This window comes from Tachysurus fulvidraco, chromosome 20 (genome assembly GCF_022655615.1).
Source record: "Tachysurus fulvidraco isolate hzauxx_2018 chromosome 20, HZAU_PFXX_2.0, whole genome shotgun sequence".
NCBI lineage: Eukaryota > Metazoa > Chordata > Actinopteri > Siluriformes > Bagridae > Tachysurus > Tachysurus fulvidraco.
The window spans coordinates 16,446,401-16,473,723 of record NC_062537.1 but is presented as its reverse complement, the minus strand read 5'-3'; the positions used below and the strand labels follow the sequence as shown (position 1 = coordinate 16,473,723).

Below are 27,323 nucleotides of genomic sequence, written 5' to 3'. Positions count from 1 at the left end.
CAAAACTTCTCTTGCTATTCGAACTTGCAGGGGGAAATCCCATTCAAGACCTGTTTACACAGTTAATCACAGCTGCTCATTCAATTTTAATGACAAGCCCTAGCTCTTTTGATAAGGAGATAAGCAATGCCAGAAGTAGATCCACTGGTGGAAATGGAGAACTAATGTTCCGCATGATTTTTATGAGGCCACAACTAAGAATCTGTTTGATGGATACAATGTCTTATTTATGGAGCATTGAAGCTGCTCCTCTCACTGTACACAAGGTCCAAAACTTTGCTGGGAAACCCGATTAGATTTTGCATCCAACACCTTAACCAATTAACAGCTGGTTAAAACTGTTTCAGATGTGCTTGGAGTATATCAGCTGTAAGTCAGTTGTTTGGTATGGGATGCATGTTTCTTCCTACAAAGTGTTTAAATCCTGCAGTGAACAAGGTTCAAAGCTTTTTACTAAGGGAGCAGCTTCTAATCAATTTTGAAGGATTTCATTGGAAACATAGTGTGTATAGGGTTTGGGTTGTCTGTGAAGCTTTCATATACAGTACCTCCTCAAAGCAGGGTTCAGACCTGCATGGGGAAGCTCATTGGACTACCATTGGACTTTGAGTCCACCGCCTTAACCAAGCGCTCTACTACACTGGACATTTTGTTTGTGGCATACAAAGAATCACTGGGGATATACTGTAACTAAGGCCCTTTTTACTCAGAGAGGAACTTCTAATGAAGGACTTTAAAACTCCTCCTCACGCTGCAAGCAGGGTTCGAACCTGCGCGGGGAAACCCCATTGGATTTCGAGTCCAACGCCTTAACCTCTCGGCCATTGCAGCTAACAAGGTGCGAAAATTCTGCTGCGAACAAGGTTCAAAACTTTTTACTAAGGAAGCAATTTCTTATTTCTTAACTTATAACTAAGGCCCTTTTTTACTAAGGGAGGAACCTCTAATGAATTTTGAAGGCATTACTTATCTAATTTTGTGCAATTAAAGAGTGCCCGTGGAGTTTTTGACGCTGTGAGCAGGGCTCGAACCTGCGCGGGAATTCCCATTGGATTTCAAATCCAACGCCTTAACCACTCGGCCATCACAGCTGCTTGTGAATGCGCTAAATGCGTTTTTGCAAAACTCAGTTTTTTCCTTACAGAATCTGCTGCTACACTAGAATAATTTTGTTGCTGGATATAGCTTCATGCAGCTGAGTGAATTGACTGTATGTCATCCCAATTGACATGGAGTCATAAACAGTCTGTGGATAAACAGATTGTTGTGCAAGGATATAGCAAGTTCATGACCTGGGGATGAATCACCTGGGATGAACAGCAGTTCAGTTATGCTAGGATTGAGCTTTAACTGATGAGCAGTCATCCATGATGATATTTCTGCCAGACATCCGATCAGAAGCTGTGGTATCTGAGGGTGGGAAAGAGAAGATAAGTTGTGTATCATCAGCATAGCAGTATTAAGAGAACCCATGTGAGGAAATAACTTCACCATGAGAGTGAGTATACTGGGAGAAAAGAAGAGGACCATGTACTGAGCCCTGTGGGACACCAGTGGAGAGTTTGCTTGGAGCAGATGTCACTCCGCTACATGTTACCTGATATGAGCGTCCTTCCAGGTACTGTAGGAAGCGAACCATTCCCAAGTTGATCCGCAAATCCCAAGACTCCTGAGGGTGGACAAGAGAGTCTTGTGGTTGTACGTACAGCTGTAAGTCTGTTGTTTGGTTTGCGATGCATGTTTGTCCTACGGAGAGTTAAAGTTTTTCTGTGAGTAGGGTTTGAACCTTTTTACTAAGGGAGCAATTTCTAATCAATTTTGAAGGACTTTATTGGAAATATTGTTTGCATAGTATATTGCTTCCTTGGGTTGTCTGTGAAGCGTTCCCATACCTCCTTAAAGCATGCTACAAGCAAACCTGCATGGGGAAACCCCAACACTTTAACATTGCAGCCATGGCAGCTGTGGTACCAGAACGGTACTAAAATGAACATTTTGTTTGTGGCTTACAAAGAATCACTGAGGTTATAATTAAGGCCCTTTTCACTAAGGAAGCAACCTCTAATGAATTTTGAAGGAATTACTTATCTAATTTTGTTCGGTTAAAGACTGCTCATGGAGGTTTTGACGCTGTGAGCAGGGCTCGAACCTGCGTGGGAATTCCCATTGGATTTCAAATCCAACGCCTTAACCACTCGGCCATCACAGCTGCTTGTGAGCGCTTTAAATGCGTTTTTGATCCAAACACAGAATCGATCGAATATATTGCCTAATAACAGTAATTTTACTCATTTAAATAATGTAAATTTTAAGCAGATTGCATTTCCTCTTCCTGTTTCCTTCCTTCTCCACATATGTAATGTTCATTTGGACGTACTGTGGTATTTTGTTTCAGCAAAACTCAGTTTTTTTACCGTACAGCATCTGCTACAACACTAGAATAATTTTGGTGCTAAATATAGGGTAGTTCAGAGGCTTCTGCTGGAACTCAACCCGTTTTACTGGTGAGATCCTTTTCTTAGAAATGGATATGCACAGAATGGTTCCAGAGTAGACCCCTTGTTGGGGTAAATGGGTGCCAAAACTTCTCTTGCTATTCGAACTTGCAGGGGGAAATCCCATTCAAGACCTGTTTACACAGTTAATCACAGCTGCTCATTCAATTTTAATGACAAGCCCTAGCTCTTTTGATAAGGAGATAAGCAATGCCAGAAGTAGATCCACTGGTGGAAATGGAGAACTAATGTTCCGCATGATTTTTATGAGGCCACAACTAAGAATCTGTTTGATGGATACAATGTCTTATTTATGGAGCATTGAAGCTGCTCCTCTCACTGTACACAAGGTCCAAAACTTTGCTGGGAAACCCGATTAGATTTTGCATCCAACACCTTAACCAATTAACAGCTGGTTAAAACTGTTTCAGATGTGCTTGGAGTATATCAGCTGTAAGTCAGTTGTTTGGTATGGGATGCATGTTTCTTCCTACAAAGTGTTTAAATCCTGCAGTGAACAAGGTTCAAAGCTTTTTACTAAGGGAGCAGCTTCTAATCAATTTTGAAGGATTTCATTGGAAACATAGTGTGTATAGGGTTTGGGTTGTCTGTGAAGCTTTCATATACAGTACCTCCTCAAAGCAGGGTTCAGACCTGCATGGGGAAGCTCATTGGACTACCATTGGACTTTGAGTCCACCGCCTTAACCAAGCGCTCTACTACACTGGACATTTTGTTTGTGGCATACAAAGAATCACTGGGGATATACTGTAACTAAGGCCCTTTTTACTCAGAGAGGAACTTCTAATGAAGGACTTTAAAACTCCTCCTCACGCTGCAAGCAGGGTTCGAACCTGCGCGGGGAAACCCCATTGGATTTCGAGTCCAACGCCTTAACCTCTCGGCCATTGCAGCTAACAAGGTGCGAAAATTCTGCTGCGAACAAGGTTCAAAACTTTTTACTAAGGAAGCAATTTCTTATTTCTTAACTTATAACTAAGGCCCTTTTTTACTAAGGGAGGAACCTCTAATGAATTTTGAAGGCATTACTTATCTAATTTTGTTCAATTAAAGAGTGCCCGTGGAGTTTTTGACGCTGTGAGCAGGGCTCGAACCTGCGCGGGAATTCCCATTGGATTTCAAATCCAACGCCTTAACCACTCGGCCATCACAGCTGCTTGTGAATGCGCTAAATGCGTTTTTGCAAAACTCAGTTTTTTCCTTACAGAATCTGCTGCTACACTAGAATAATTTTGTTGCTGGATATAGCTTCATGCAGCTGAGTGAATTGACTGTATGTCATCCCAATTGACATGGAGTCATAAACAGTCTGTGGATAAACACATCGTTGTGCAAGGATATAGCAAGTTCATGACCTGGGGATGAATCACCTGGGATGAACAGCAGTTCAGTTATGCTAGGATTGAGCTTTAACTGATGAGCAGTCATCCATGATGATATTTCTGCCAGACATCCGATCAGAAGCTGTGGTATCTGAGGGTGGGAAAGAGAAGATAAGTTGTGTATCATCAGCATAGCAGTATTAAGAGAACCCATGTGAGGAAATAACTTCACCATGAGAGTGAGTATACTGGGAGAAAAGAAGAGGACCATGTACTGAGCCCTGTGGGACACCAGTGGAGAGTTTGCTTGGAGCAGATGTCACTCCGCTACATGTTACCTGATATGAGCGTCCTTCCAGGTACTGTAGGAAGCGAACCATTCCCAAGTTGATCCGCAAATCCCAAGACTCCTGAGGGTGGACAAGAGAGTCTTGTGGTTGTACGTACAGCTGTAAGTCTGTTGTTTGGTTTGCGATGCATGTTTTTTCCTACGGAGAGTTAAAGTTTTTCTGTGAGTAGGGTTTGAACCTTTTTACTAAGGGAGCAATTTCTAATCAATTTTGAAGGACTTTATTGGAAATATTGTTTGCATAGTATATTGCTTCCTTGGGTTGTCTGTGAAGCGTTCCCATACCTCCTTAAAGCATGCTACAAGCAAACCTGCATGGGGAAACCCCAACACTTTAAACATTGCAGCCATGGCAGCTGTGGTACCAGAACGGTACTAAAATGAACATTTTGTTTGTGGCTTACAAAGAATCACTGAGGTTATAATTAAGGCCCTTTTCACTAAGGAAGCAACCTCTAATGAATTTTGAAGGAATTACTTATCTAATTTTGTTCGGTTAAAGACTGCTCATGGAGGTTTTGACGCTGTGAGCAGGGCTCGAACCTGCGTGGGAATTCCCATTGGATTTCAAATCCAACGCCTTAACCACTCGGCCATCACAGCTGCTTGTGAGCGCTTTAAATGCGTTTTTGATCCAAACACAGAATCGATCGAATATATTGCCTAATAACAGTAATTTTACTCATTTAAATAATGTAAATTTAAGCAGATTGTATTTCCTCTTCCTGTTTCCTTCCTTTGCCACATATGTAATGTTCATTTGGACATTCTGTGGTATTTTGTTTCAGCAAAACTCAGTTTTTTTTACCGTACAGCATCTGCTACAACACTAGAATAATTTTGGTGCTAAATATAGGGTAGTTCAGAGGCTTCTGCTGGAACTCAACCCGTTTTACTGGTGAGATCCTTTTCTTAGAAATGGATATGCACAGAATGGTTCCAGAGTAGACCCCTTGTTGGGGTAAATGGGTGCCAAAACTTCTCTTGCTATTCGAACTTGCAGGGGGAAATCCCATTCAAGACCTGTTTACACAGTTAATCACAGCTGCTCATTCAATTTTAATGACAAGCCCTAGCTCTTTGATAAGGAGATAAGCAATGCCAGAAGTAGATCCACTGGTGGAAATGGAGAACTAATGTTCCGCATGATTTTATGAGGCCACAACTAAGAATCTGTTTGATGGATACAATGTCTTATTTATGGAGCATTGAAGCTGCTCCTCTATTTCTTCCAGGAAGTCTCCTAGGGGACCAGGAGGGCGGTAGACAACAATGATAATAAGGTTGATTGGAGAGGTAACTGAAATGGCATGGAATTCAAAAGAAGAGATGGTTAAATGAGAGAAGAGGAGAGGTGTAAAGCACCATTTCTTTGACAACAATAAACCTGTACCACCACCCCTGCCTGTTTCTCGTGGTTAGTGAGAGAAAGCATAGGCAGAGGATAAAGCAGCTGGTGTAGCAGTGTTCTGTGGGGATATCCAGGTCTCTGTTAGAGCAAGGAAATCAAAGGAGTAATGGGAAGTTAAAGCAGAGATAAAATCAGCTTTCTTTACCGCAGACTGACAATTCCAGAGCCCACCTACCACCACTGTTTGAGACTTACACAACAGAGGAGGGTAGATGAGGTTACTGGGATTGTGACCTCTGCTCTGTAGACGAAAGCATCTGCGATAGTAGGTCTTGAGTACAGAGATGGGTTTAAGGCACATATTTGTAGTCAAACAAGTGTGAGAATTAAGGTATGGTAGAATATATCAAAACAGTACTAGACACTACAGTGCAAAACACAATCTATGATCAATACAATATACTGTCTATTGTATAAGGGCAGACCTGACACATAAAATAATGCAGTTTCTGTCATTTCAGCTGATGATAGTGTTTTTTTGTCATTGTGTTATGATTAACTAAATGTTCCTGTTGGAAGAGAACATGTTTTAGTGTTTTGAATAATTATTTGCTTTTGAAACATGTTTGCAGTGTTTTGTTGACATAGTGTATTGTGTTAGTTTATTATTGTATTTTGAAAATTAGTTTTGGGGTTTAGTTTACAGTGTGTGATTTTGAGCATGAAATTAACCGTTTTGCCAATTGTGTGTTTTAGGTGTGTTGGTGTGTTAAGAGTTTAGGAAACTTGTTAAATGTATTGAAAAAACTGTCATAGACATTGTAAAAAACTGTTTTAAAAAAATTATTGTGCTGTGTTAAAGAGAAATTTGGATGAAAAAAAATGATGATTTAAAAAACACAATCCAACTTAAAAGAACAAATGTTTAATAAAAATGTAGATGCTATAACTTTTTATTTCTGTATATAAACTTATTATAGAAATTTAGACAGTGTTATGTTTAATATTTTAATATAAATTTGTATTGTGGCAAATTTAGAAATAGAACTTCTAAATGGAATTTCACTTTCTAGAAATTCTAGAAATCTAGAATAGAATTGAATGATTAAAAATGAATGAATGAATGAATGAATGAATGAATGAATGAACTTTACCCAATGTAACTTAAAAATAAGGACTTTAGAATAGAAATTTGGATTGTTTTAAAGGTAACCAATTATAATAAATTATATATATATATAATATATATATAAAGTAAAAAATACTCTATTAGAATCATTATCTAAAAGAATTAACTGGTAAAAATAAACAAAAAAAATTAGACTGCAGTAAATGATACCATACCGTGTGGTTATAGAAATGGCCGTTGAAGGAACATCGGTGTCTTTTGATTTGACGCTGTTTGCTATGCTCTGGCCGAACACCCAGACTCCGCCCACTCACACAACTCCTAGTCCTCTGCAGGGTTGGGTCTTCCTCTTCACCTGTTCACGTGACACATAAAACCACAGTTTTTGCAGTTAGTGAGTGCGCACTAGCACTCTGACATACAACAATTCCTACAAACTTTCAAAAAATTTGCCTAGTAACTGTGATTAGCACTTAAGGATTCAAAGCTAGCACCATGTACATTAGCAGGTGATTCAGTTATTTATGTACCTGAACTCACCTTTATCTCCTGCTGCTTCACTACCACTTGAAACATCCTCAGGCTCAGTGAACATAATTGTTGGCGGAGCCTGTGTGCTGTGCTGTTTTCTAAAGAGGACCCAATTCAAAGTGTAATATTACTTGTTGTAATGGCATAAGTATTCTCTTTCACAGTGATACAGTGATGTATGTAATTATTTAATGAATGTTATCTTAAGTATTTTTTTTTCTGCATACTTTGACTCTGCTTTGTTGCCGTCAGTTCTGGAGCGTCTCAAGGATGCAAGAAAACGAGGAGAGGTGATTGGCTCTTTGCCATCTTGCATCTGCAATCTGATTGGTCGCCGGAGGCCCCAGAAGATATTAAGCAAACCTTCTATGATCAGTTCTTCTTCTTCCTGTTTTAGAAAAAATATACAAGCTATATAAACACAAAATAGCACAAAACAGCTTTGTCTGTTTTAACAGGTGTGTGTGTGTGTGTGTGTGTGTGTGTGTGTGTGTGTGTGTGTGTGTGTGTGTGTGTGTGTGTGTGTGTGTGTGTGTGTGTGTGTGTGTGAGACTAGCCTCTCTGTGCCGCAGCTGGAGCGATGTTTCCTCAAAATAAAGGTTGTAGGTCTTGAGATGTGACAGTAAGTCAGTCCTAAGAAATGAACATTTTAGCTGATACAGAGGCAGCTCATGGTCTGAGTGCACTCAGTGGAATTGTAGATTTTTCTTAGTAGTTATTTAACACTAATACAGTTTGTAAACACTTACTTGCTGATGAATTTCTTTTCTCCGATCTGTACTGAATTCACAACAGCCATAAGGACAAAACAGGTGGACCTGAAACAGGGGACAGTAAAGGAGTGAAGAGAAGAAAAAAGAAAAGAAGAGGAGGGAAGATGAATGGAGAAGAGCGATAAGGAGTGAAGAGAAGACAAAAAGGAAGACAAAATGGGAGGAAAAGACAGGAGAGGAGTAGAGACAAGAAGAGAGGAGAGGAAAAAACAGGAGAGGAGACAAAAGAAAAGGAGAAGAAAGGTGAGGAAAGAGAAAAGAAAATGAGAGACAAGAGGACAGGAGAAGATAAAACAGACAAAGAATGAATGTGAAGCAGCATAAAAGTGAGGGGAAAATAAAATGTAAATAAAGAATAGATTAAAAAAGAGAATTAAAAATGTCAGAAGTCAGAACAATATAAACCTACAGTGGACAAACGCAGGAAAGAAAATCTCGATCACACCGATCACACAATCTCGATTTTTTGCCTCGTGTTTTTTCAAATAATTCTACTTACTTTCAAGTCAGTCAGTATTGAACATCACGTGTTGTATGTTGCAAAGTGATGTGTGTTTCTATTTCCTGGTTGTAAATGGTGCAAGAATCCAACATGACAAAAAAAGGACACGAGCGCTAATCTCTCTACACACTCTCTGATCTTCTGAGCCCACGTTCAGCTAGAAGTGTGTGTCTTAACAACATGGTGCTACTGTGTTTTACATTATTACCACCACACTCATCTTTTTGGGTTGGTCAGTTTTACACTTCTGCTAAAAGGGGAATAGCATTATAACAACATGGGACACAGAGTCACAGTTCAAGTCACTATGAACCGAAAAGCAGAAGGAGGAATGAAAGTATTGATCAAAAACAGCCATTTTGTGAATGTCTGACAGAAAAGTGATGTTCGTGGTGTTTTATTCCTCTGTGTCTTATTTCCATTCCACTTTTGATTGGGACAAACCCTGAACATAAGATGGATTTTCTAATGGTATTTCTGTTAAATCTAAAAAGATCAAAAGCATTGCATTAAACCGTTGAAACCGGGGTGTGTGTTAAGAAATATTTTAAAGTTTCTACATACACATTTTATTTAAAATATTATTAAAAATACAGCAAGTGATGCAGTATTGAAAGCAGAAGATAAAGAAACTGAACAATAGGTGACTTACTGTGTAGCCCAAGACCCTAAAAAAGAGGAGAAATCAATTGTGTGTGTCTGTGTGTGACTGTGTGTATGTATGTGAGTGTGTGTGTCAGGTAAGACAACACAGACCCTCTGAAGGCTGAATTTACCAGGAAGGAAAATTGTCTCTGTTGAAATGAACCCGAGCCCCTCCCAGAAAGCAGCTCACACCGGAAGCTGAGTGCACTTGCACTTGTGTATGGACTTCCTGTTAGCACCGCACTGGTGTATTGCTGCATATCCGAAACACACACACAAACACACACACACACACACATGCAGATACCCCTTTGAAGCAAGGAAATGGTCCTCGATGCACAAAAATGCAAAATGTTAAAGAAGGTTAACAGCTGCTTCATATGGAACCTAATGACCTTTTGACCTTTGAAGTATGTTAGATGTATACAGAAAATGTAAGATGCATGGTAGACCTTCTGGTGGTTGGTGGTTTAGAGAGGAGGGAAGAGCATGTAGAGCCACCTTGTGGTAACAGAAATTTGTGCACTTTGGTTTTTAAACTCTTCTGTTGTTTATGCTGCTGTCTGACATTTATGGCTAGAAAAACAACCTCATTTCAAATGCAACAGAGTGGAACAAAAATATTAGTCCTTCTGTGCATTGTAATAGAAAGTTGTAGCACAAACTGCAGTGTGCAGCGATTCAGCTGCTGCACATGTTCTGTATGTGTATTGTGTATTATGTTTAGAGTCACAAGCTCACTCAAGTCAATCATGCAAATGCTTATTTATTTGGTCCAGTGTCATACAATCAGATCAAATCAGTGTTAACAATATACAAACATCTAACAAACAATCAGGTCTAAAGATTCAAATGATTATCACGTGAATATATATTAGCAACAACTGGTCTAGAACATTCTGATAAATTCACAGTATGATGAGCATATGAGATGTTAATGCAGGTTTCAGTGCATCCTGCTACATCCTTACAGCTTCATATTTGCAAAAACATTATATGGTGTGTAACACTGCATTCACACAAAATCTCTAAACTTCTGTTCTGTCCCCAGAAAGCAAAATTGCTTCCACTCCATTATTCAATTTATACTCAGCAAATTACACAAGAATTTTGCTCTGGACCTTTTTATCACCCATTCCCTGCTGTTTCTGAGGGAATTCTGATCAGTCCCACTCAATCTCAAAAGTAATTCTGACCAATCCTACCTGCTTCTGAAGGCATTCTGAGCAATCCTGCCTGCTCCTAAAGGAATTCTGATCAATTCCACCTGCTCCTGAAGGAATTCTGATCAATTCTACAGAATCTGAAAGGAATTCTGATTAATCCTGCCTGCTCCTGAAGAAATTCTAACAAATCAATAGTCAGGAATTTTGACTAATCCCATCCACACCTGAAGAAATTCAGACCATTCCCCTCTGCTCTGGTGGAAATTCTGGGTAATCCTGCCCACTTCCGTGCATGAAGGGATACAGACTAATCCTTCCAGCTCCTGAAGGAATTCTGATATACCATGCCTAGAGTTATTATTTGTGTTTGTCCCTGCTACCAGTATTTTATAATAAGCTTAGCTGGTCGTTTCTGTCACGCTGACCAGGATGATGAATGAAAGGATGAAATGATGATGAATGAAAATGTTCCTTTTCCCCCCTTTTTGCAGCTAATATTCCTGAATCACAATCTCTGTGTTAGGAACTTGTGCAGGAAATTTATAATAACCACTCCAGTAGCAGTGTGCAGTTTTGTTGGTCAGTCAGGAAAACTGCGGATTGTAGAAATATCACTTTCTCTCTTTTTATTAGCCAATTAGGAATCTTGCAGCAGAATTGAATTGAATTGAATTAATTTTCTACTGATTTCTCATGCTGTGGCTTTCAGTACTTTAAATAACATTCTCAAACAGCTGCATGGAAGCCATAATGCTCTGGTCCTGATAAAAAAAAAAGAATGAAAATGACACAGTGTATTTATATAATATTTATATATGATTTTATATTGATATATACTGTTGCTCGGGTTTACCTTCTCACATGTCTCGATGAACTCGTCAAGGGTCACAACTCCGTCTCTGTTCCTGTCCATTTTCTGTCAAACATTCAAACGTTTATGAGGGTTTAGTTATCTTTTATTCATCCAATTAAAAGAAAGTGAATTATTGAATAAAATTATTTTAGATCCTTCTGTAGACTTTTCCATGACATGACAACTGTTCAGGAAGGATCATTTTATTCACACACACACGCACACGCACACGCACACACACATACACACACACACACACACACACACACACACATACACACACACACACACACACACACACACACACACACACACACACACACACACACACACACACACACACACACACACACACACACACACACACACACACAGGTTATACAGTAGCTTATAGTTTTTCCTCACTGTTATAGTCCAGCACCAAGTACTTAAACATTCATGTTTAAACTCAAGGATTTCAGGAGTAAACCAAATGAAATCCTAAAAATCCTGATCAGTCCATTTCTCTGGAGAATTTACAGAATGTTTAATTAATGAATTGGTTAGTTTTTAGTATTACTATGACTGGAAAAGTTGGATGGATGAATGAATCAATGAATGAATCAGTCAGTTTATTATGGATTCATTCATTAATTGGTGAATTAATAGACAAACAAATGAAGGAAGGAAGGAAAGAAGGAAGGAAGGAAGGAAGGAAGTTACTTGGAAAAATTTGTCCACATGTTCAAATGGTGCCTCAGCCTTCACATTGGGATATGTGTATCGACCCATCATGTCGTAGATGGACTTTATGATGTCTAACATTTCCTGCAGATCAAAAAAGTGTTGACTGTAACTAATTTAAGAAAACAATTCTGCTGGTCATACAGCTGATCCTAAAACAGTTACACACAGGAAATACTAATGGTTTTGTCCTGCACCTGTTTGGTGATGTGTCCATCTTTATTGATGTCATACAAGTTAAAGGCCCAGTTAAGCTTCTCAGTTACTGAACCTCGCAGCAACACGGACAGTCCGATTACAAAGTCCTGTCAACAAACACACACACACACACACACACACACACACACACACAAACACACACACACACACACACACACACACACACACACACACACACACACACACACACACACACACACACACATTCTATAAGACATTTTTTTCCGATTTAAACAATACATCCAAACTACATCAGGGAGACGTAAAGAGAATATACAGATGTGAGACAGAGACAGAACAAGTTTTTATGTATAGTGTATGTATAGTGAGACAGACTGAGTGTGTTTCTTACCTCAAACTGTATAGAACCATTTCGGTCCATATCAAAGGCATTGAACAGAAAATGTGCGTATGTAGTGGCATCTAAAAAAGCAGTTTGAAAAAAGCACTCAGTAGCAGTCTTTAGGTATTTACTTTGATTTATATTTACATTTCCTTACATAATGTGTATGTAATGCCACTGCAGCATCACAATGTAACATTTTTGCATAATCCTAATTATTATATCATGATTATTAATCCCAATTTACAGCCACAATATGAAGCTGTATGTATATTATACAGCCAGTCATATGTTAATAAATAAATAATTGAGATAAAAAATTATTGTGTATACAACTAGCAAATATTGTTTAAACAATGCTAAAATACTAGCATACTAACTGGCTGTTTTAATTAAAATAAAAATTATATTGTACTAAATGCAATTTACTTGTCGATTACAGCCATTTTCTTTCTTTTTTTTAAACTCTATTTTGTTAACAATTATTTTGGATGCTCTCTTGTTAAATAACTAGCTAGCTAGCTAATCTGCTGGCTAGTTAATGCTTGTGTGCTAATTATCCCACGTGTTCATGAGCCTTCTATGTACATCAGATGTCATCTATAGACCATAAAACTCAGAGTTCTGATAGGACAAATTCATAAAAAATTGACATCTGACATCATCAAAGTATTTTACTGGCTCTGTTTGTAGTTATAAACAGCTTCGGTTGCAAATTCAAAAATGTTTTTGTAGATGCTTTCTACAGTCAGTCGATCTAACACCTATGGAAAAAGTTATCTAAGTACATTAAAAGTGAATTTCTTTTTAAAAACCTACAAAAAAACAACAAAAAAACAGCGTACGATCCTAAGATAAGAATTCTATCTCTTTTTTTGTTACTAAAAGCAATAATAAGTAAAATAAATACCATTTACAATAATAATCAAAAGATTTTTGGGTCCCCCCCCCCAAATAAAATAAAAATACATTACAAAGAAAAACATGAAGACTGTTTACAACCCTAATATTATTGTACTGTAGCTTCTTTGTTGGTAAAGGAACATTTCAGCTGTAGGAAAGTTAACAATCAGATCCATAATAATCTGACAACCATCAGAAATATCCAGATGTGTTCAGAACATTAAAAGTACGTTCTTTTTGCAATGTTAAAGCCTAATCTTTTGAACTGGTTGTATACATTATTGAATGTTATGATAACATTATTATTAGCTCAGATTATAGGTTAAAACTAAACTGAACCCTTAAATACTATATAGAAAAATACACATGAGAAAAGAGAGTGTGAGATTGAAGTCCCAGCATACCTCCTTGAGGGAAGAATTGGGAATAAATAACCTTAAAGGTTTCTTCATCGACTAATCCACTGGGACACTCCTAACCAGAGAGAGAGAGAGAGAGAGAGAGAGAGAGAGAGAGAGAGAGAGAGAGAGAGAGAGAGAGAGAGAGAGAGAGAGAGAGAGAGAGAGAGAGAGAGAGAGAGAGAGAGAGAGAAATATAACAACCATTTACAACGAATTCTATTAGATCCGTCTTTTAATTTTCAAACTAATTTATTTATTGTCATGTTTTTTTCCATTCCATTTCCAGGCGAATTGTTTCAATTCATCATCTCTGAGTTTTTTTAATAAACCCCCAATTCTCACGTTTTTGAAACCTCTGTAGAGAGACTGAAGCTCCTTCCTGGTGAATTTAGTTTGAGCTTGAAGTTTCTCCAGACCTTCAGGCTGGTGTCTCACCATAGACAGCTCCAATTCAGCATCTACACAGTCTAATGTAGAGAGGGACAAAGGAGAGAAGCTGAACGAAAGGTTGATAAGGGACAGCATCATAGAATAAACAGATGTTGAACCGATTTCTATATCATGAACTCTAAAGAGAAGGTTTTTAATACGACGTAAATATTCACTCACCATCTTAAGAAGTGATGAGAGAAGACAAAAAGGAAGAAAAAAATAAAGAAACATGTTAATAATATTACGCCATATTGTCTGTCAAGAAATTATATAAATACAAGTAATGATAACTGGAATATCCAATATATTCTCTTTCTATTTAAATTGCATTTAAAGATTTCAAGAATTTGATTGTGAGGCAGGAGCATCATGGACCAGCCATGTCTCCTCTAGTGGTATCTGATTCAGTGTGATCTTTCTAGAGATTCCATGCAAGATTAAAAAGCCTGGAAACATTTTTACTGCTACTTTCACAGACCTCGCAACCAGATTTATGTCTAGAAGTTCTCCAAGAAGAACAATCCTTCAATGGAAGTTTAAAAGATAGCAATATTATGCGTATGGAATATTCCAGCATATTATATAAGGGATTTTTTGCACATGTGTAGTGGAAAACAGGTTTATAGTGAAAGAGAGGCCAAGAGACAGCTTACCCTCCATAGAGAGTGGGTCCCAAAAGCTAAACTGCTTTAAAACCATGAAAAACAGAAGCACCACCACAGCTACTGCAAAAAGTTCCATACCCATTGTGGCGACTTTAATGTGTATGCTACAACTAATGATGAATTAACACCAGCCAAAAAAAAAAAAACCTGGATTTCCGAGTAGTGTCTTTTGTAATACGTGAAGTCGTATTGTCATCTGGAATATCATTGGTCCTTAGACATTTTGGAGAGAAGATAGTCGATGCAGGAGGAGGAAGAAGGTATCTTCAATGTTTTATACAATCAAATGGTGGTCCAGCACCAGTTTGAGTTTCTTAATAAACACGTTTTGGAGTAATGATAAGCTGCAACAGTCAAGAAGGAGGTTCTTCTATTTAAATTTGTTTTACAAAATAAAGTTAAACTGCATCAAATCTACAGTATAAAGATGCACAGATCAGATTTACAAAATTGCAAAATGTTCAATATAAAAGTTAGTATAAACAGTTCAATTTTGTACTTTCAATTTGTATTTCAATCAAAAAAGTTTCAACTTGTATTCAAATCCTTAAATGATGAACATCATGTGTTTCAAAATGCTGGTCAAAAATCAAAATCACAGGGGCACTTCAGATATTATTTTGTATTTAAAGGGACCATAACATCTGAAGCTTCATTCAAAGTTTCTTCAGCATGGGACTTATGTAGCAAGCAGTTAGTATGAGTTAGCAAGTTGAGGTTCCTCAAAATAAATTATGTTAAATGGTGATGGAAATCAAATAATACGCTTAAAAAAAGGCAGTAATAGAAAAGCAAAGCCACAAACCGTCAAGCTCAGTATGCAAATAGTGATGAGTTCAAATAGAAGGTAAAATCCAGAGCCAAATGTGAGTCAGGTTTCTGATATAAGATCACAAACTCTCAAAGCAATTCTCAAATGTTGACGAAGAGTGGAATAGACTCTCAGAACAGAATAGAGTCTTGTGTCAGAAATTTGGCTAAACATCCAAAAAAACATCAATTTTGAAATCCCATCAGGTTCATGCAGACCGACTGTGTCACAATATCCTGTAGATTAAAATCTTGACCAAAACCTTTAACTCTCTTGAAAACCACATGTCGAAAGATACTTTTCAAAAAGCTATTCAAAAAACATTTGAATGCCAGCATCAGATCAGTGTCCATTATAAGTTGGAGTCGATGCAGCTCGTTGCTGAACTCCTGTGTGTGAGACAGTGAACATTTCATGTACGAGGTCCTGTGATCTGGCTTCCTCTATGCTGACACTCCCTGACCCGCAATTATGTAAAGCAATAGTAAAAGCTCTCTCTCTCTCTCTCTCTCTCTCTCTCTCTCTCTCTCTCTCTCTCTCTCTCTCTCTCTGTCTGTCTGTCTGCCTCTCTCTCTCTCTCTCTCTCTCTCTCTCTCTCTCTCTCTCTCTCTCACACACACACACACACACACACACACACACACACACACACACACACACACACACACACACACATCTCTCTATCTGTAATTCTATACCCTTTCCATTTTGTCTTTAAGGTTTTAAATGTATATTCTTGGGAAATCTGACTGCTCTTGTGAAACTGTGGGACACAAACAAATGGTTCTTGGTCAAGCTGGTGGTTTTGAGATAGCTCAATTTACATGTGGAAAAATCCCCTTTGTGATTTCTTATGTCTTTGTGGTTCTCCATCATAATAAATATATGATCGTTTTAAAAGGTGCTTTGATTCAAACAAGAGTTGAAATTCTTATTAATGACTGTAAAAATCTGCCTCTCTTCAGTGAATCAATTAATTTGCTTCAACTCACCAATAAGAGTCGACACCAAAATGGCTCATTGCATTTGCATCACAAGTTGGCAGGTGTTATAAATGTGCACTGCAAAATATAGCAACCATTCTGCCATTAATAATGCTGTTATTACTGATGTACTTCAGTAAGAATTGTTATTTCCATTTATACTGATAACCTCCTCTAATTCACTGTCTCAATGTTGAGAACACACACACACACACACACACACACACACACACACACACACACACACACACACACACACACACACACACACACACACACACACACACACACACTAATGAACAACATAAAACATAAAAGTTAAAATGTTACCTATGCAACATGTTCTTAAGGCTTAAGAAATAGAATAAAATATCTACAAACTACTTTTCACAACAGACTGATCAGTGAGGAGGGTTTGCATTACTCAGGGTTTTTTTATGAACAAGTTAGTGAAGCTTATAACTATTAGTTTAACACTAGAATTGCTTGAGAATAAACTGGAAACAATATCTGGCTAGGTAAATTGCTTGCTTTTTATTTAAAAACCTAAGCATTGGTTAAGGCTTCCAGATGGGTTTTTATTACATGTATCCTGTCATGACGAGGGGTAGAAACGGACCCAAAAGCAGGATAGCAAAACAAACAGGTTGTAATACCAAAGAAAACACGAAACACAACACAGACTAGAGACAGGACAAGACAACAGTAGATTCCGCGCTGCACAAGGCAACGCGGCACAGTTAAATAGACAGGGTGCTCAAAATAGGAAACAGGTGTGGAGACAGGGAGGGGCAGACGAAGGTAGGGCAGACACGTGATGAGGAACGTAAACACTTGCACGTGGCCAAAGTCCTGACATATCCCTCCATTTGCTAGAGATACAGTACTGTACATTTTGGTAGCTAGAAGAAATACTTCATTCTAGATATCTACTCACCTAACTAGCTAGCTAATCAATCTAGAAAGAAACAAAAACTCTCGCGACGTCCTTGCGAAAATAAAAACACCCACCTTGACCCGCGGACATGGGCATGCGCCCGCGTGCGTGCACGCGCACACCTTCGCCCCCGAAGAACCAAAAAAACCCTCAGATATCTTCTCAATATATACCCTGGCGCTCCTAGGAGCCCAGGTGCCATATCACCTTATTTACCGGCCTTACCTCCTATGTTTTCTAAATACACTGACCCAATTTCCCCTTATTTCCCATTACCTTTCACCCATATGCCCATTTATGGATTTTCCTCCCCTTATTTTTCATGACCTTAGACTAAACACCTGGGCCTTCTTCAGTCTGCACAACATGTTTATGAGCACCAAATGCCCATTTATGGATTTTCCTCCCTTTAGTTCTCAGAGCATAGGTCTGTGGACCACTGTTTTTTTCATTCTACATAACATGTTTTCGCTATGGGCCAAGGTCTGAGAACCATGATCTTCTTCATTTTCCATAACAATTTATGAGCTAAGGTCTGGGAACAATGGTCTTTTCCATTCTACATAACATGTTGTTATTACAAATGTGCTCAGACTGACTAGGCCTGACGGCCCCGAATCTGGTTGCAATAAACGTCTTTGGCCTACAACATCACCTACATATGTCTTATGACAGCAATTGTAATATTTTGCAAGGCCTAATACTTTACATTGGTTATAGTATTGTAAGGAATAATATTTTAATTAATTCTACTAAGATATTTTACAACATTCCCCCCTGTGAGACTGTAAAGTCTCACCAAACTTATGTTGCAGTGTTCTGGACTACCTTGTCATTTCCACTAACCCATATATCTATCTAATCACGACAACCTCTAGCACAACTTACAACAACTTACAACAACAGGACAAGACAACAGTAGATTCCGCGCTGCACAAGGCAATGCGGCACAGTTAAATAGACAGGGTGCTCAAAATAGGAAACAGGTGTGGAGACAGGGAGGGGCAGACGAAGGTAGGGCAGACAAGTAACGAGGAACGTAAACACTTGCACGTGGCCAAAGTCCTGACATATCCCTCCATTTGCTAGAGATACAGTACTGTACATTTTGGTAGCTATAAGAAATACTTCATTCTAAATATCTACTCACCTAACTAGCTAGCTAAGTGGAATGCTAGTGTATTACGGAACTAACTAGCATGCTAATGACAAAAAATTCTTTAACTTCTTTACATTTACATTCAGTAGTTTGTCATGAAAGGACTGTAATTGAACATACTGTATGACTTGCAAAGCATGATGTCAGGTTCCCTCAAGCAGGTAAGTCTCCTGTGCAATTACTTGAAGATTGGGGTTCAAGGCACTGTCAAATAAAACTCATTATACGGTTCTGCTTATGATTGTATATGCAACAAATGAATTGAATTTACATAAAGATTCATCCAACAAGTTTTACTGCCTCCAAACTTTGGAGTTCGAAAAAAACAAAATGTGGATATGATCATTACAAGCTACATATAAGAAAACACACAGTGCTGAGAATTCACTTTCACTGTTTTAGTTTTTAATACACTTAAGGAGTTCTTTTACCTCCCTAATCGGCACTTATCTGGTATTAAGGCAGCTAATGGAGGAAGGATCTCCCTTCAATTTCAGGAGTAATTTTTACTTGCTGCACTGATAAGCAGTACATTAGGCTGCTTTAAAGCCCTATATCATCCTGACTCAGATATCAGGCACAAGCTTTCACCTTTTAAAAAAATTTGTCTCTCTACTTTCCAGGAATAATAGATTAAATCATACTTTTGTCACTTGTATGATTGATGGGTGGACATGAGGAACATATGGGCCTGGTCCATCGTTGCTGTGATGAGAATGCTTTTATTAAATAGATTTTATTTGATGCCATTTATGAAAAGGTCGTTCATTTAGCCAATACAAACTGATGTTATGAAGCCAATGTGGGATCCTTCGAAAGGGGACATGCCCACATTGACCACTGGTTTAACAGTTTCAACTAGCAGAGTTGGATGACTGACAGGAAGTGGCCTAAAATGAGTTTTGCTAATTTTATGATAAAGCTGTGACATAAAAGTTCACTTTATCAATGAGGAACCATTAGATCTTAAAAGCAGTTAATAATTTAGTTTTCATTTGTGCATCATGAGTGCACAGCTCAGCACAATGAAGTAAAGCTCTTAAGGAGATGGAGTCAGGCTGCTTTTATGCAGCTAAGCATTAGGCCTAAAGACACAATTGTTCATCTTCACCTTGCTTGACTTATTCAACTCTTTACTAGCCTGACCTGTCCACACCCTTCTGTTAACCCCTTAGACTCCCAGAATCCACTGATGGACTCTATCACTCTAAAAATTACATATATTTTTACACTTCCTTTCAGTGTCAGCACTAAATATCTTATAGTAGTTAGTGTACAGGTATAATAAGTGAAACATTAAGGTGAATAATTTAATGAAATGCAACTTTAATGAGATTTAAATCTTGTTTTCAGCCAAAATCAACATGCATTACACTCCTTTACATCTCACACCAATAGGTTCTTGAAGCTGTTGCATCAGTTGCAGTGTCTTGATGTTGCCTACAAAGAGACCGAAGGAAACTTTGCTGACTATGTCAAGAGACTATAAGAGAGACTGTGAGAGAGACTGGCTTGCTGGTGTATGGGATTTTTTTCCAAAGGAAACACATCCATTACAAGCAGCTTTGCTTAGAGACTAGAAAGAATCAGAAACAGGTCTGGAACTGTGTCCCATCAGTTCACTTGCTGCCCATCTGTCTAATCAGAGCCTGAAAAACATCATAACAAAACATGCAACACAGCTTTCTGGCCCGTAGATGGCACAAGATTACACCTTAAGGTGTAAATAGTAATTGTAACTAATTTGTTTTATTAGAACTTGATATCTAATAATATAATTCCTCAAATGTAGTTATAATCCAACAGACAAATAGACACACAATTTCTCTGAGCGGAAGGAGCCTTTCACAGCCACACTCCTCGCATGCAGGAAGTGATGTCAGTAGTCATGGACTGCTTAAGCTCTACCTAACACTCTATTTCAAACATGTGTACCAACTCAACCATGTTACACAGCTGCAGGATAAAGCTATTAATAATATTAATAAACTAAATATTTTACATTTTATGTATTATTTTTGAACAAAATCTTAAGATTGGGGGAAACTTTACAAATATTTGCATATCATACTGGTGGATTATAACCAGGTTGTACAAGCTGCTTCAAAATGTCAAAAGATGAAAAAGGAACAAGAGACAAAATAAGAGATTGGCAATTTATTGAAAACTGCATTTAAACTTAAACAGGCTGTTCATAAGTTGATCAAATGTTTAAGACCACATCCCAAAAATCCCTACAACAGAACTAAAAGTGTCAAAAAGGGATGAACATTTCTCCATGTGGTGAAGATGGCTTCACAAAGGGCATCCACAGTCTGGAACTCACTCATTTTCTACCGCTTATCCGAACTACCTCGGGTCACGGGGAGCCTGTGCCTATCCCAGGCGTCATCGGCCATCAAGGCAGGATACACCCTGGACGGAGTGCCAAGCCATCGCAGGACCATGCATGTCTTTGGACTAGGGGAGGAAACCCCCGAAGCACAGGGAGAACATGCAAACTCCACACACACAAGGTGGAGGCGGGAATCGAACCCCGACCCTGGAGGCGTGAGGCGAACGTGCTACCCACTAAGCCACCGTGCCCCCCAGTCTGGAACTGACATACGTTTTTGTAAACTTGCCTTGCCATCCATCCCCAAACATTCTCAAGGGGATTTAGATCAGGGGATGCTATCTTACGGTCATTGGGCTGCAGTATTATTAGCATCACTAATGGCCTTAATTTGGGTCGTGGATCGGCCTGTGTTTTCACAGACAGCCCGTTGGATACATCGGCACAGTGCAGGTGAAATTTGGGTCTAACACTTGATTTTTTGGTCCCATAACTCTCAGGATTTTTTAATAAATTTAAAATGACTGTCTTACTGTCTAAAACCTTGGCAGCAATGGCACGTTGCGAGAGCCCTTGCTTGTGTAGCTTAACAATCCTGCCACATTCAAAAACAGAAAGCCTTTTTGCTCTGAAGGACAATGACATTAAAGCCATGTTTTTGCACAGATTTGAACTTTTTAAGGCTATGGTCTTAAACTTTTGATCAGCTGATGGCCAGCCTGTTTGAGTTTACATACAGTTTTCAATAAATTGCCTACTACTATTTTATGTCTCTTGCTCTTGTTTCTTCTTTTGGCATTTTGAAGAAGTACTTACAACCTGGTTATGATCCACCAGTGCAAAGTGTGAATACTTGTAATATTTTCCCTGGTCTTAAGATTTTGTGGATTAGTTTCCTGCCCAGGAATTCATTGTCAAGGCTCAAGGCCCAATTATAGTATATCTCATGTTCCCAGCACAAGTATGCTATTCATTTTAAACTGGAAATCTTATAAAAGTGTGTAAAGTGGAAATGTGTGTGTGTGTGTGTGTGTGTGTGTGTGTGTGTGTGTGTGTGTGTGTGTGTGTGTGTGTGTGTGTGTGTGTGTACCAGCGATCTGTGCTGCTCTGCTGTTGATGATCCACTTTATCAGGCAACATTTCATAAAGGAATTACATGAGGGACGGAGTTTGGTGAGCTTGTCTTCGTCTCCTATCTCCGGCTCATCAGCAACAGAGAGGAAAACGGCACCCACTTGCTTATGACCTTCAGTCTGGAGAGAAGGAGAGATACAGAAAGAGACAAAGACAGACAGAGAGAGATGTAGGGGGAAAGTGAGTAACAATCAGACAGTAAACAAAAGAAAACAGTAAACTAGCAAGGGATTGAGTTAGGTGAAATATGAGAAACAAAGAGTGACAAGCATAAGACTAATGTGGGTCCACAAAAGATAGAGAGAGAGAGAGAGAGAGAGAGAGAGAGAGTGAGGGAGAGGAGAGAGAGAGGAGAGAGAGAGAGAGGAGAGAGAGAGAGAGTGTGTGTGTGTGTCCTTTTGAATTATCCAGAGAGCTATTCATATTTATGTGTTACTATATAATTGCAAGATAAGGTATGGATGGATGGATGGATGGATGGATGGAAGAAAGAAAGAAAGAAAGAAAGAAAGAAAGAAAGAAAGAAAGAAAGAAAGAAAACAGACCAATGGAAATCGGAGACAGATGCAACAGTGAAATGGGGATGTGGTATGTGGTAGCTTAGTGGTTAAGGTGTTGGGCTATCAATCGGAAGGTTGTGAGTTCAATCCCAGGTCCACCAAGCTGCCACTGTTGGGCCCCTGAGCAAGGCCCTTAACCCTCAATTGCTCAGTTGTATAAAAATGAGATAAAAGTGTAAGTCGCTCTGGATAAGGGTGTCTGCTAAATGCTGTAAATGTAAATGTGAAAAGTTCCAAAAAATATGTAACAGGAAGAGAGAGCGAACAACCAAAAATGATCATTTAAAAAAGGAAAGAAAGAACAAAATAAATTTATGCCTAAATTTGGATTATCTTATTTAAAATGTTGCATGTGCACACACACCCACACCCCCCCCCCCCCACACACACATGCACACTCACACACACACACGTTCTCATTTTCACACAATTTGAGATTTAGCTCAAAGAACAAAGGAATTGTGCACTGTTTGCCCTTGAGTCTTTACTCTTTTTTATATCATCATCTACCCCTCTATCTTCATCCCCATCCCTGTCTGTCTTTCTGGCTCTTTTCCTGGAGTGACAGAGAGGTCAGAGTGACTTTATCATCAGCACAAGATACTTCAAGCAGACATTAAGTGGCAGTTTAATCAGGTCCACATGCTGTGAAGGTCACTGTGTAGATATACAATTATTGACTGGAGCCCATCTGTTGCTATGTACAGTTTGTCTCCATTTGTAATTGTTATTATTGCTGTTTATAATTTTAAACTGCCCATATGTCTCTGCAATCTGTGTTTTTTTAATGTCGCTAATAACAGTATTAACATCTGTATAAATAATACAAACAAGACATATACCAAATATTACTAATAATATTATATTCTACTGATCAATAATAACACACAATATATCAAAAAATAACAAACAACACACTTTATACTTTTCATTATAACTCCTGTAGAACATTGGCATATTTTCTAAAAGTTTGGAAAAGACAGATGAAAGTTTAAACAATTACACAAAATAGATTTTACTTTTGTAGTAATACTGCTTGGTGTGATCCATGCACTATTAAAACTAAATACACTGAGAAACTTACTGTATCTGTGGCGCAATATATTCTGATCAAAAATAATAAACAAAGTTTGCTTATCTTAATGTCATGACAGGTACAGGCATGTTATTTGACGTTATTTATTTAAAATGGCAACTTACTTAAAAAAATAAGAAACTCACCTGTCTTTTTTCTTTTCTTCCTTTTTCCATTTCCTCCATTTCAGTTGTTCAGCAGCTGTCGCATTACCTTCCTTTAGCTCAGAGCTTTTGGGGAGCGACAAAGCTGAGTAAGAGAAAGGGACAGTGTGTGTGTGTGTGTGTGTGTGTGTGTGTGTGTGTGTGTGTGTGTGTGTGAGAGAGAGAGAGAGAGAGAGAGAGAGAGAGAGAGAGAGAGAGAGAGAGAGAGAGAGATTCACTAAAGTGTTTGACAGAAAGAGACAAAGTAAAGGGGGGCTTTAAATATGAATTTAACATATTTTACTACACATTTTGTCAAATAAAAATAAATTTGTCACTGCTGCCTTTATTTTATATTTTTAAAATTGATTCAAGCCACATGCAGGCTGTTACAAAGCACTGACACTGGAGACTCCTTCCATTAATGATAAATAAATAACTCTTTTTTTACTTCACATTTATTTGGAGCATCTGCCATACAGGCCCTGTGAATTATTCCTAATTCATATGCACTAAATATTACAGAATTAAAATTAATAGTAAAATTAAAAGTAAAACTATTATTCTATGTCTCCTGACAGAACATGTTCATTGTCTTTCCTCTAACCTTAACCGCTGAGAGCCATTAGCTATCATTTTAGGAGCAGTTCTCTGCATCAGTTTCTCATGAATAAGTTTTAAATCACAGCCAGATCAATAACCTTCTCAACAAGACCATGCTGTCCCATGTCTAGTGTTTCCAAGCCACAGAAACAGTAAGAAGAGACACGTGAAACCACTGAGCTGTTCTATATTTAGGCCTGAAATGCAGCAGGAGACAACTAGGAGGAAAGCAGGAAGGGATGTGGATATTGTTACAGGTCACCTATGATAATTCAAGGTATGCAATAGTGATTTAAAGATTAGCTGATGTACCATCCAGTTAATGGACTGGAAATCTGTTCCTAATAAGTCCTAACAATTCCGAACGGCAAGTCCTAACAGTTACGAACGGTGTAAAACAGTCATTGGCTGAAGCAGGGGGTTGGGGCGAGGCAAAACACTTATTAGCCAAAACATAGTCTTAGTCACTTGGCACTAACAATCGGTTGTAATTGACAACAAAATTTCACTACTTGTCTTACTGAGTATGATTGTTTATGTGACAAAGGTTTGCCCGTGTACAAAAATGCAAATGCATAAGTATATCAATATGACAGGTTGTAATTTGGAAGATCTGGGAATTGCAATTAAACTTTGAATTTTTATTTGAGAATTGACAGTCTTTGTATGTTTGTGAAAACTAAAATGAAAAAGGTAGTATCTGATTTGCACTTTCTGAATTTATATTCAGAATATTTTTGGTGATGCAGTTATTGAAACGATTGTAGATATCGACTACTGATCATTCATTATACAAACAATGCATCTGTTAATAAACAGACTGTTCATGACTTAATGTCAATTGTGATGACATACAGTACACTCACAATCAGCTGCATGAAGACTGCAGAGAACTGCTCTACAGGACCAAGTTTTATTAACAATAAACAATACTAAAGTTTCTTTTTGGTGAGTTGGGCTTCTGTTCCTCACATTCACTTTAATAATAGAAATAGACAATATATACTTACTGAGCACTTTATTATGAACACACAAGTGTATTATTAAGAAACATAAATGTACTGAAGTTTATTGTACTGAAGAAATCATATACATTTAGATTAAAACTTTGCAATTATTTTATTCTAAAATTAAATTGACTGCTCGACTGACAGAAGAGAACTGATCGAGACACCTTCCAAAGGATTCACTGACAAAAGCAAAGGGCTCCCATCAGGACCTGTGAAACATGAACATGCTGTCATTTTTACAAACTTAAATGTGAAAGACCTGAGACTACATTGTCTTCCATAACACACATAGCACTAGCTTGACTCGTGTGACGTATAAACATTCTTTTTGACCTGGGGTCCAGCCAGATCCCTGGCCTAAGTTCAAATCAGCAGGTCAACACCCATCAGCTGCAATACAGCATTCTCAGGAACACTTGTGTAAAGCTGCTTTGAGACCATGTGAATTGTTAAAAGTGTTAAAAAATTTAATTGAACTGAACATTGGAAGTGATAAGTGATAGTACTTATAATAAAAATATCATAATTTAGTTAAATAGTAATCAAATTTATTTTTATGGTTATTAATACTTTTTTTATTAATGAGTAAAACGTTATAAAATGGCATGCTTTGACATAAAATGTATTAGTGTATTTGGAGAAATATGTCACGCTTGTTAATCTTTTAGTCTTATCAAAATGTACAAAGAATTTAACATTAAGTGAAAAGATAATCTTGTAAAGAAAGAACCGAATATTATTGGGATTTTGGAATATTATTGGAAGGGAATTATTGAGAAAATAAGGTAAAATAGATGTTGATATTTTAGTAATTTGTTTTAGAATTGATTAGAAGTTAAAGAATATAATTAAAAGGGAAATTAAAAAGGGCCTAAATTACAACCCCAGACACTTTGAATGCCACAAACAACGAGTCCAGTTTGGTACCATTCTGCTACCAGAACCTTGCCCAGCTGTGATGGCAGAGAGGTTGGAGTTAAATTCAAAAGTTCCAACTGTTCTTGCAGTGTGAGATGTTTTAACACTCCACAGACATCCCAAGTAGGCAAGATTCTATGTAAATAATTTTTCCAATAAGGTCCTTCAAAACTGATAAGTGGCTGCCTTATCAAAAAGAGCCCCAGTTAACTCCAGACTGCGTCCGCTTCCAGCTGGTTAGCATCACTAGCATCACTAGCCTGTTAGCCCGGTTAACGCTAGTTCTCTACACCTTTTCACACCAATTATCCATGTTTTATTTGCCCTATAACACAATGTCGCTTGTGTATCTGCCTTTGAGTGCAGATGAGCTGCGGGAGAGGAAAGCCATGCTGGAAGCTTCCCGATTGGTTGCTATACTATACAAACTATACTATGCAAACTATATTTCCAATAAAGTCCTTTAAAATTGATTAGAAATTGCTTCCTTAGTAAAAAGATTTGAACCTTGTTCACAGCAGGATCTTAACACCTTGTTAGTTGCAATGGCCGAGAGGTTAAGGCGTTGGACTCGAAATCCAATGGGGTTTCCCCGCGCAGGTTTGAACCCTGCTTGCAGCGTGAGGAGGTGTTTTAAATTCCTTCAAAATTCATTAGAAGTTCCTCTCTGAGTAAAAAGGGCCTTAGTTATATCCCCAGTGATTCTTTGTATGCCACAAACAAAATGTCCAGTTTAGTAGAGCGCTTGGCACGGCTGAAGGGTTAAAACGCATGGAACGCAAGGAGGTGTTTTAAAGTCCTTCATTAGAAGTTCCTCTCTGAGTAAAAAGGG

At 38.2% G+C, this 27,323-nt stretch overlaps 2 protein-coding genes and 7 non-coding genes across 10 annotated transcripts; 1 reads left to right on the top strand and 8 right to left on the bottom strand.

Moving 5' to 3' along the window:
- Positions 1–749: 749 nt before the first annotated feature.
- On the bottom strand, positions 750–831 carry trnas-cga. The gene has a single exon. It is a non-coding gene; the product is annotated as a tRNA-Ser (tRNA).
- Positions 832–1,010: 179 nt separating this feature from the next.
- Positions 1,011–1,091, bottom strand: trnas-uga. The gene has a single exon. It is a non-coding gene; the product is annotated as a tRNA-Ser (tRNA).
- Positions 1,092–2,128: 1,037 nt separating this feature from the next.
- trnas-uga lies at positions 2,129–2,209 on the bottom strand. Its single transcript has one exon. It is a non-coding gene; the product is annotated as a tRNA-Ser (tRNA).
- Positions 2,210–3,328: 1,119 nt separating this feature from the next.
- trnar-ucg lies at positions 3,329–3,410 on the bottom strand. The gene has a single exon. It is a non-coding gene; the product is annotated as a tRNA-Ser (tRNA).
- Positions 3,411–3,589: 179 nt separating this feature from the next.
- trnas-uga lies at positions 3,590–3,670 on the bottom strand. The gene has a single exon. It is a non-coding gene; the product is annotated as a tRNA-Ser (tRNA).
- A 1,039-nt stretch (positions 3,671–4,709) lies between these two features.
- trnas-uga lies at positions 4,710–4,790 on the bottom strand. The gene has a single exon. It is a non-coding gene; the product is annotated as a tRNA-Ser (tRNA).
- A 2,092-nt stretch (positions 4,791–6,882) lies between these two features.
- On the bottom strand, positions 6,883–9,260 carry LOC125139794 (ras association domain-containing protein 2-like). The gene is made up of 6 exons (XM_047805253.1): positions 9,126–9,260; positions 7,948–8,016; positions 7,756–7,831; positions 7,426–7,586; positions 7,198–7,296; positions 6,883–7,022 (listed from the first exon to the last, which is right to left on the bottom strand). Exons 2-6 carry the CDS (start codon positions 7,995–7,997, stop codon positions 7,019–7,021), a joined length of 390 nt encoding a protein of 129 aa, XP_047661209.1. The 5' UTR covers positions 7,998–8,016; positions 9,126–9,260; the 3' UTR covers positions 6,883–7,018.
- Positions 9,261–9,866: 606 nt separating this feature from the next.
- LOC125139793 (calsenilin-like) lies at positions 9,867–24,120 on the bottom strand. Of its 2 annotated transcripts, XM_047805251.1 has the most exons (10): positions 23,964–24,120; positions 22,139–22,301; positions 14,336–14,338; positions 14,069–14,193; positions 13,730–13,799; positions 12,432–12,502; positions 12,058–12,165; positions 11,840–11,944; positions 11,138–11,200; positions 9,867–11,045 (listed from the first exon to the last, which is right to left on the bottom strand). In XM_047805251.1, exons 1-10 carry the CDS (start codon positions 24,000–24,002, stop codon positions 10,998–11,000), a joined length of 795 nt encoding a protein of 264 aa, XP_047661207.1. In that variant the 5' UTR covers positions 24,003–24,120; the 3' UTR covers positions 9,867–10,997. The 2 variants fall into 2 exon arrangements, with proteins under 2 accessions (XP_047661207.1, XP_047661208.1); XM_047805252.1 differs by lacking the exons at positions 22,139–22,301; positions 23,964–24,120 and adding an exon at positions 14,812–15,618.
- A 2,910-nt stretch (positions 24,121–27,030) lies between these two features.
- Positions 27,031–27,112, top strand: trnas-cga. The gene has a single exon. It is a non-coding gene; the product is annotated as a tRNA-Ser (tRNA).
- Positions 27,113–27,323: the final 211 nt, after the last annotated feature.

Excerpts from the sequence above, each read along its gene's own strand:
- LOC125139794 (XM_047805253.1), bottom strand. The coding sequence starts at position 7,997 with ATGGCTGTTGTGAATTCAGTACAGATCGGAGAAAAGAAATTCATCAGC. Across the intron at positions 7,832-7,947 it reads GAAAAGAAATTCATCAGCAA|GACTGACTTACTGTCACATC; the intron begins GTAAGTGTTTAC and ends TTCATTTCTTAG. Across the intron at positions 7,587-7,755 it reads TCCAGCTGCGGCACAGAGAG|GAAGAAGAAGAACTGATCAT; the intron begins GCTAGTCTCACA and ends TTTCTAAAACAG.
- LOC125139793 (XM_047805251.1), bottom strand. The coding sequence starts at position 24,002 with ATGGAGGAAATGGAAAAAGGAAGAAAAGAAAAAAGACAG. Across the intron at positions 12,503-13,729 it reads CCAATTCTTCCCTCAAGGAG|ATGCCACTACATACGCACAT; the intron begins GTATGCTGGGAC and ends CTGCTTTTTTAG. Across the intron at positions 11,046-11,137 it reads TCATCGAGACATGTGAGAAG|GACCAGAGCATTATGGCTTC; the intron begins GTAAACCCGAGC and ends TTTTTTTATCAG.